Source organism: Sinohyriopsis cumingii, chromosome 1 (assembly GCF_028554795.1).
Source record: "Sinohyriopsis cumingii isolate HCF-2022 chromosome 1, ASM2855479v2, whole genome shotgun sequence".
Taxonomy (NCBI): domain Eukaryota; kingdom Metazoa; phylum Mollusca; class Bivalvia; order Unionida; family Unionidae; genus Sinohyriopsis; species Sinohyriopsis cumingii.
This window is the reverse complement of record NC_142961.1, coordinates 3,274,078-3,284,360: the sequence shown is the minus strand read 5'-3', so window position 1 is coordinate 3,284,360 and position 10,283 is coordinate 3,274,078. Positions and strand designations below refer to the sequence as shown.

Here is a 10,283-nt window from a genome sequence, read left to right as displayed (position 1 = left end):
ATAGTCATTTCATTCACTGATTTATTATTTCTAACCTGATTGTTGTCAGGGGTCCCAAACACTGTTGACATGTTGGTATTTTGAATGAAATGGTAGTTTTTCTCTAGCAATACAGTCACCATATTTGCATCAGCCAGTCTATGTTTACAAGCTACAGATGTAGTTCACCATCTTTCACAACCTCAGTAATGCACATAGCTACAAGGGCTTTTCACAATATAGCCACCCTCTTTCACAATCTCAGTAATGCACAGAGCTACAAGGGTTTTTCATAATATAACCACCCTCTTTCACAATCTCAGTAATGCACATAGCTACAATGAGTTTTCACAATATAGCCAGCATGGTAGCCATCTTGAAAATCTTTATGGCTAGAATTTTCATCAGATTTTGTATTTGGTTGCATTTCAGTGAACCAGTTGATAGCACACAGATTCATTGGTCCAAGGTCATGACTTGCTGTTTATTCTGCAGTATTAGCTTGTAAGCATGATAATACATGTATTAGTTGGTTTGTTATCTTGTAACCCAGTGTGCGGCCATTATAAATGTACACACATGCACAAATGTCTTCATACCACAGTAGTCATGTAATAGTGATCATTTCAGATACTAACAAAAAAATAGATTATTTGATTAGTGGCAGTTGATTAAATAGTTTTACCTATTAGTAATTACTATGCTGTGATCTAGGTACTGCATGTAGTTAGAATTAATTCAAATGTATAGTTTCTGTCATGTTCATTTTAAGTCATGTTGCCAAAATATATATTCACATAAATTTTTCATAGATACGCAAGCATTTATAATTTATTATATATGGAACTAGAAGAAGAAAAAAATGTGTACCCCTACAACTTAAGTAAATTCTGGGATAATTCTACAGCTCTCTAACATATCTGACCATCCAAAAGATATGGAATTAAAATGAAACAGTTGATTGAAATTGTAGGAAATTGTAGTACATGTATAATTTATATTTACTTAAGATCTTGTGTCCAAAGAGACAAAACATGTTTTATTTTTTCTTCAGGAAAATGGTATACAGTACAAGTTCATGTAAAGAACCACTTGTCCTTATAGAGTCATGACTTATTCAAATGTCTAACCAAACATCTACAAGTTTCCGGTTTATCAGCAAGCCATCCCCAGCATTTGATGCTATTACATAGTAACCTAGTATTTTTACATCTTTTCCTTTGTGTCAGTGACATTGACCATTGTTCATTTTAACCCAAAATGAATAAGTTTCATGCATATTTTCTTTACCTTCAAACTTTCAACCCAAAAATGTGGTCTAGAACTGAAGTTATTGTGCAGAGATCATTTTTCTTTCAGTAAGTTACCTTAACCTTTTCCTTTTGGACCCCCAAATCATCACGTTACTTTCCAAACTCGAGTGCAAGTTATGCAGAAAGTCTGGTCAGGGCACGTGACTGATGAATAGAATTATTGTGCATAAACCATTGTTCTTCAAATCACATTGATGTTGACCTTGAATCATTTGACCTCCAAAGCAATTCGGTTTTTTCTTTCCCAAAATTGAAGTTATCTACCAAGTTAGTAAAGTTTGTGTCTAGAACTTAAGTTCTTACAATCACAGTTTCCTTTGACTAACAGTGACCGTGAACTAACAGATTTTTTTATCTCAAATTAACGTTACTTTCTAATATTAACAACTAAGTTTGGTCAAAGAATGTGGTCCAAGAAGTTATTACACAACAAAAGTTTTTATTTCTGACTCAGATTGACCTTGACTTTTGACAGCTTCAAAAAATGATAATTTTCATGAAACTTCATAACTGATTATTACATTCAGAGACAATAAGTCAGCAGGATGAATATGAGTCTCCATTTTTCAAGACAAAACAAAGAAATGGTCGTCTAGGTGGGTCTGAGATGGTTCAAATGACCTAGATTGTCCAAAAAGCCAAATATGGCATTTTGCTAGAGAACCAAACCTAGACAAATTTGAGGTATTTTCCCCACTAAAAAGTGTAGGAGACCTTAAGATAGGGCTATGTAGCTACTGCTTTATTTATTGAAAAAGACTTTAATACATGGATGGTTGCAACAGTATTTTCAACAAGATCTCCTATATTTTTATGCCCCCACTGTTAGCAGCTAGTGCATCTCAATCTACTCGTGTCAGTCCTTGTCCTTATGCAGGATTTTAGCATCTCTAGCTTTTATCACTTAGAATTTTTGTTTCGAGTTTTTGGAAGGTTTTATCTTACTTCAGTGTGTTTGTTTGCAATTCTTTATATTCACATTTTTAGAGCTTTACTTTCAGTGAGCACCATATACCAGAGTATAATGCTTATACCATACAACTACTGTCTAGGGAAGCTCATTAGATCTATTACACACAAAAAAATGACAGATACAAATTAAATTGGTACACAGCCTTGTAGACATTTTAGGATAACCCAGTTTGACTTTGATGCATGTATGGAAGAAAAAAAGTTATAATTGGGTTTGGTGCTTTCTTCTGAAAACCTTGAAAGCACAAATATTATTTTACCTTAATAACCTTGGCATATCAAATTTAAGAGGCATTTAGCATGCAGATAAAAATTACTTGGTTAAATTTTGACACCAATAATTGTTGGGGTGAGATTACATTTTGTTAAAAATGAAAATCTTGCTAGTACAGTTACACAAAACGGTGCTTATCGAAGCCGTTATGCTTAGTATGCATATTTATATGTATACATAGATGGATTAATTTAATCTTTGTGCCATTCATGATAATTTTGCAAGATTTCAGGTTTTTGTATGATTTTGCAGGGGCATGTATCTTATACAAAACACAAATGTGTTCATAATTTATCCATATTGCTGGGAATGTATTAGCATTAGTTTTAAAATTAAAATAATTACATTTATGCAAGGTCCAGTATTTTTGTATACCCCTGCATTGTAGAGACAGTGGTATAAAATAATCCTCATGTCCACCCATCTTCACATCAAGTGCCACTAGTCCTGCAGGTTTTGATGGATTACCATGAAACTTGGTAAATATTATGGTCATCACATGAAGATGCACACAGTGAAAATCACTTTGCTCCCACATTGCCATTGCTGTGAACAAGGTATAAAACAATCTTGTTAGCAAAATTAGTCCTGTAGTGTTTTATGAATTGTCAAGAAATTTGGTAAATATCATGGTCATCACTTGACATGATGCACATTCAACAAGGTACTTTGATCCTGCAGTTTTTGTTAGAGTTGTTGCCCTTTCGGTCTTGCAGCCTAATGCATTATACGAAACATCTCCCAACTAATCCTGCATTTTTTTAAGCGTTACTTGGTAAATATTGTGTTCACCTGACCAACAAATCACTTGCTTCAGTAATTTTTGTTAGTGTTGTTACTCATTTTGTCTTGAAGATTAATGCAGTGAATGACAATCTTAGCTCAACTTGTCGTCTAGTTTATGTTAGATCACAATAAAACTTGGTAAATAGTAGGATCATCACTGCACATCAATAAATCACTTTGCTCCTGCAATTTTTGTTGCCCTGTAGTTTAATGCAATATATGATGCAACCTTGGTACCACAGTTTGTCTTGCATATTTTTATGGATCACAGTGAAATATCTATAATGAAGTGAAGATGAACAAACTGACAAATATTAGCGCACCTATGATTTTGGTGAGAGTTATGTCCCTTGACTTACTGTTGAACACAAATTTGTGATTTTGTTTTCAAACTTAGTATATACATGGTTAACTTCAGAAGATATGCATGTTGAAAAATAAATATCCTTGCCCTTTGTTTGCCTATAGCTTTGTCTCATGGGGTTGGGGTGTAATGTATATTTATAGGGTTGTATTTACAAGAGCTCACTATTCCTCATATTTTTTCTTAGTAGAGACTTTAAGCATTTGTTAATTATTTTTTTAATAACCACCACCATTAGAGGCAAATTGGTATTATTTGTATGGACTTCAAAAGTTTTAGTGCCAGATTATTACCTAACATATTCAGTCAAAATATTGGTCCAGCAACTAATGAGTTATGAATTTTATTTATTTTTTCCTTTCAAATATTATTCAAAATAAATGTGATTAGTATCCATTATATGATCTAATATGGACTTAAAGCCATTCAGATGTGTTTATTTTTCAGCCACTTTTGAGACTGGGAAGAAGCCATTTAGTATTTTTCTCTATTAGTAGTAATATTGACCTTGGTTAGCAAATGAGCTTCTTTTTGTACAAAACTGAAAGTCACAATTCTGGGACTATTGATGTAATTGGCTATGGGCCGATGTGAAGCTTTTAAGATGCTGAACCTTGCAACTGTTTAAAGGCAATGCTTTCTGCATGAAGGATGCAAGGCACACCATTCAATCATGAAAGCTCAGTGAACCAAAATAATGGTGTAATCTGGACAGAAAACAAAAAGCAGCAAAAATATTTTATGGTTTATTTAGAATACATAACATCAATGATTTTCCAGAGATGAGTAAATCATGAAAGACATTTGACTATTGATATAATTGCAATTTAAATCAAACTGCTCATTTAACACTCAGGCATGTGTTTTTGTATACACCTGCATTATTTTACTAAATCTGAAATTTAAAAAAAAAAATCACAAGATATAAAACACCACTGATTGCAAACAAGCTCGGATACTATAAGTGTACTGAACAATGTGCAACAAAATTATTGCACAGGTTTAATGAAAAATACTGAACAGTTAATAACTATAGGATTGAAAAATACCCAAAAGTTGTATCTGTAAACAATGGGAAGATTTGCCATGTAATTTTCTTCTATTATTCAAACACTGAAATAATTTTCGAATTCTGTAACTTAATCAAACTCTTGTTTTAAATGTTACTGAGCTTCTAGCCTACGCACAGCACATGACCCAAATAAATTTCAACCATTCATGCTGAAGACCCTGAGTTTTTATTTATTTATAACATGGTAAAAATAACTAAATAAGTTAATTTCTTTTTTTCTTCTTGAAAACATTTTACCTGACAGCTTTCTGGCTCAAATTTTGATCGTTTAGCATATATGACTTGTGATCCATGGTAGCTTTATTGTAAAAGCAATAGAGGTTTCATTCATGCCTGCCTCTGTGTTATTGGAAAGGGCACTCCCCATTTTCTCTGCATGAGATATTCAATAATGTGTTAAAAGTATTAAAACCACCAACAACAAAAAATTAGCATACATTATATCAATGAATATAGTCGTAGCATATGTCAAAGTAGATCATATATATATCACAAAAATAGTATGATATGGAATATTACTACACTAATAAGCTATGTAAACAACAAAAAACACCCCCTCTTTAATTGTCAAACTATCTTTTAATAAGGTCTGGAAAGATTTAAAAACCCAAAAACAAGATATTTAATAAGATAAAATTTGTACATTTGAAGATTATGTCTTCTACGATACCTGGTCTCTTTCTGCATCTGTATAGCTTCTTATCAGAGTTCCATAAAGTCAAACAAAACCTGACCACTGTTGACCCTGATGCAGATTTTTCTTCAAGAACATGGAAGCGGTAAGGCAGAAAATCCTCAGCATATAGACTCTAGACCATTAATGATCCCAAAGTTTCAGCTGAACTGATGTTGAAGATATGTGACTAAATTTTAACATAAAACTTGAATATTGCTCGCTGTGATAAACCAAGATTTCAGCTTTAGCAGTGAGACAAACTATAAAGAAACTCCTAGCATATCAGTTATGAACTTTAAACCCAATGTAATAAAACGCTAAAGTTTCAGATGAATGCTGCCACTGATATAGAAATTACCACTGTTCACCATGATGCAACAAGTTTTCTGTTTAAGCTAAAGAGACTGGCAAGGCATGAACTCCCAGTATATCATGGCATAAACTAAAGTGATAATAATCCAAAAGTTACACTGGAATGCAGCAACTGATCTAGAGTATGTGTGACTTTCACAAAAGCTTCAATACTGCTAATGTTTATAACACAGTCTTCCTCCACAAGCAGACCTGACAAGCAATACAGGAACACTTAGCATATCAAAATTTAAACCCATTGTAAAATATACATTAAGTTCAGTGCAACCTCTGATTTAATTTTACTTTCAAAATCTTTAATACAATACTTCAACATTGTTAACCATAATGCATCATGTTTTCTGCTTAATACAGTGAGACGGGTAATGGAGGAACTCTAGCATATCAGGACATAAACGTGAGACCTATAGTAATTTTCAATGAATGCAACCAATGATGCTGAAGATGCATCACTTAAAAAATACTTAAATTCAAAACTTGACACTTCTCCTGTGCCTGCTGAGAACAGAAAAATGACTCTCTCACAATGTTTATCCAAGTGGGAGAAAAATTAATTGCACAACTTCTTATATGAATTTATATATCTGATAAATAATTCTAGGATGTAAAAACTGAACACTTCACCTATTAGAAACCACAACTAAATAACTAATTAATAAAACTAGAGACACCTTGCACTGGAAACCTACTGTCAAAAAGTGTCAATCTCACAAGCATCTCCTGCATAAACATATCACAGGAAAACCTACAGGTAGATCAGGAATTTTTGTTCTTGACGTGACCAAATTTCTGCATGTTTACAATGAACAGTGTTCTATATTTACTAAGAAACAGTATAACCTCCAAATCCACCTGAAGAACCGTCTGAATATTCCATGTTTATGTGTAATGTAAATGTGTTCACATATAAATACACCTTTTGACAAGTGCGTGCCCTTAAGAAAAAAATATAACTCATTACGTGAAAGATAAATATCCAACTGATGTGAAGTAGGAAACAGATGTGATTGCTTTAAAAAGAAGTATATGTTCATGTGATGAAATCTTTTTAAAGGTCATTTATACAATCTATACAATCCAAACTAAAAAATGTCATCAACAAGTAGGTTAGATATTTAAGCAAATGCTGCAAATCATTGGACAAAAAAAATGAACGTCTTTCTGATTATCTAACCATAAGGTAAAGAAAAAATGATTTTTAGAAACATTCAAGACGATGCAATCAAATCAATTAGTAAACAGTGCTTTAACGTGCATGAGAACAAAGCATGTTCTGAAGTTAATGAAATGAATACAAGAATATGTAAGCATCCAACTGACACCTCCTTCCAAAAAAAAATCAAAATAGTTTAATGCACATAGAGGAGAGTCGGTTTGATACAAATAACTCTGTTGAAAGATGTTCAATACAGTATTTAAAATCCTTATTTTGGTATGTGAACCTACAAACCTCATTTCAAAACAAGGCCACTCAATAAATGTGCATTTCTTAATAATTAAGGATAAAAAAAACTAAATAAACTGACTTGTAAATGAGACCACCTTAAATGTTGGGATCTTATGGTTATTTTTTGTTATGCATTACCAGCAGACTTTCAAAATGAATATACAACAAGACATTATGCATCCCTCCAAATATTTAAATAAAAATTCTATTGTCATTTTATGGTTGAACAAGAGATACTTAAAGTGGTGTGAAAATTTTAAAGAGACAATGTTCTGTTATCATCCTGCAACAGGATACAGTAAGAATGGGCATTCATGAGAAATAGCAGTATCCTCTGTTTATTCTAGACGGGTCATTTATGTAAGGACTGGACTGAATGATATAATGATGTCCTTTGGTTTTAAATAACACATTAATGGTGCATCTGCCCAAGAGAATAATGCCAATTCCTTTGTGTACCAGAAATACAATACTAAACAGTAGTGTCAATGGTACACAAGTGCACATGCAGGCACAACTGCACAAACTATATCTGGTTACAAATATAAACAATCATAATTTTACATTCTGTGAACAAGATAGCATTTGTACAAAACTCCATGGGCTATGCCTTTTAAACATACCATTAAGATCGGGGACACACTTTTATTTTTTTTGTGCTTTTTCTCTGGAGTATTTTTTGTTTCTGCTGGAGATGTGCCTTAGAAGACCAAAGTAGATTTTAATGGAATAGCCCAAACTATATGCCTTTTGTTTTATACTTTGTGTTACTCATTTAACTAAAGAACGAAAATATAGATAATAACATGCAAAGATAAATAAAGAATTTAAAATAATGATTTACAACCAGCTGTAAATAAATGAGTAACTTCACATATAACCTGTATATTATTCCATAAGCAAGGGAAAATTTGGTCACAATGTTTCATCTGTGGCATATAAATAATATACTATTCATGAACCCTAAACATCTTAAATCACACCAACCTTGAAAAAATAGTGTTCCAATATCTATCATGATTTACTTCCAGCCTTACAAATAAGCCACATAATGTATTTAACATTTATTTTATATGAATTTCAATATTGAGGAGACAGACACTTGTGTCGTCAATGAAGAAACACAGAAGTGAAAAACTACATGAAACTTTTTTTTATGGTGGAATAATGATCAATTATGATGGCTTGGTTTGGTTTGGTGTTTTATCGTGGAATAATGATCAATTATGATGGTTTGGTTTGGTGTTTTGTGGGAGCCGGAGTAAAGTGCCTTGCCCAAGGGCATGCCAAAGTAACCAACTGAGGTTGGTTCAATGCTGGGAAACAAACATGTACCTTTCATTCACGAGTTAAGCATGTTAACCATTGAACCTACTTAGTTTCAGCAATGAGGATAAAACTAACTTCATCTTTAATGCAGACCTTTTTTAAAATTATGCATCTTAAACATTCTTATTATTGTTATTATTATTATTATTATATATATATATATATATATATATATATATATATATATATATATATATATAGTGTAAAAACCATAAGACCATCTTCCAATAATAATCTCCTCCAAAATGCACCTACCTCAAACATATATTCCAACCTTGAAAAACGAAAGAGGAAAGATTACTGATGATTAATTTAGACCAAAGGTCAATTCAGAATTTCTGAGATATAAATAATTTGAAACTTCAAATTCAATTTCTTTACATTCTTAATTTAATTTGGATACCAAAAATTGTTCAGATAAATTGTTATTTAACAGCAGAAATGTTTTAAAAATATAAACTGGACTAGAAATGTAAACCTATTAATACGCCTTATTTTGTTGATTCTTCATTTGATATAATTTATATACAATACAATTGGAAGCACCTCTTCTGCCAACAAAATGTGGTCTCTCATCAAATTATATCAATATATTTTTGCAATAAAACTATAGCGCTAAATGACAATTGGTCTTTCAAGATAGTTAAAGGTTAAAATAAAATGGCCAATATTATGGCAAAATAGGACATTTGAATATTGGCAAAATGATGTTCAGTTATATATACAGTCATGCATATACACAGACTGGTCTGTTTGAGCCACAAGTCAAATATCACCTTCTGTCTGATTCTTACCTGGACTTGTACTTAAAAAGCAAATAGGTGTATGGGATATTAATGTTAAATTTTGGTGTATTTTTTTTTACAGATATTTAAAAAATGGCAGTTATATATACACAGTAACGCATATACACAGACTGGTCTGTTTGAGTAACAAGTCAAATATCACCTGCAGTCTGATTCTTAAATAGGTGTATGGGATATAAATGTTAAATTTTGGGGTTTTTTTTAATGATATTTAAAAAGTTACAATATTTTGACAGCATCAGCTCTGATTCATTATGAAGTAAGCAAATATTTCATACTAAACTGGAATAGGTTACAGAAATTATAAGAGATCCAACATTTTTGGCATGTGATGTAACAAAAATGGTATTTGGTGGTGTCAGAAATTCCATATCAATGTTAAAAATAAAATATGGCCCTAATGATGTTCCATAGTTTGCCCATGTGCACAATCATGGCTTGAATGCTGACACTACATAGGAAGGTCTGTACGTCTGCTGGACTCACGAGCCCATGGCTTGAATGCTGACACTACATAGGAAGGTTTGTACGTCTGCTGGACTCACGAGACCATGGCTTTGCCTTCACTCTGTAGAATCTTGTGCCTTCTGGAACTTTAAAACGATTCTGGGCCTGCAAAACAACATTACAGCAAGATTATGTATTTTATATAATTTTATGCAAAATTTATGATCTACTTTTTGACAGCATCTATAACTCTTTTAGCATTGGTATCTTGTATTAATCTTTCCTCCATAAGATTCAAGCATACTACAGTTCACCATGTAACTAAACATTTCAATTACCTATTGAGAGAGATATATCATAATGAGTTGTAGGCAGGATTGATTACATTCTGTGTACAGTTGTGTGTGTGTGTGTGCATGTGTGTGTATGCATGCATTTGTGTATGC

General features: G+C 32.3%; 1 protein-coding gene across 1 annotated transcript in view; it reads right to left on the bottom strand.

Moving 5' to 3' along the window:
• Positions 1-4,421: 4,421 nt before the first annotated feature.
• Positions 4,422-10,283, bottom strand: part of LOC149806326 (RB1-inducible coiled-coil protein 1-like) — a 102,017-nt gene continuing 96,155 nt past the window's right edge. Inside the window, exon 26 of the mRNA XM_089951634.1 lies at positions 4,422-10,002. Coding sequence (XP_089807760.1) covers positions 9,901-10,002 — 102 coding nt within the window. The 3' untranslated portion in view covers positions 4,422-9,900. The remainder of the gene's footprint in view (positions 10,003-10,283) is intronic.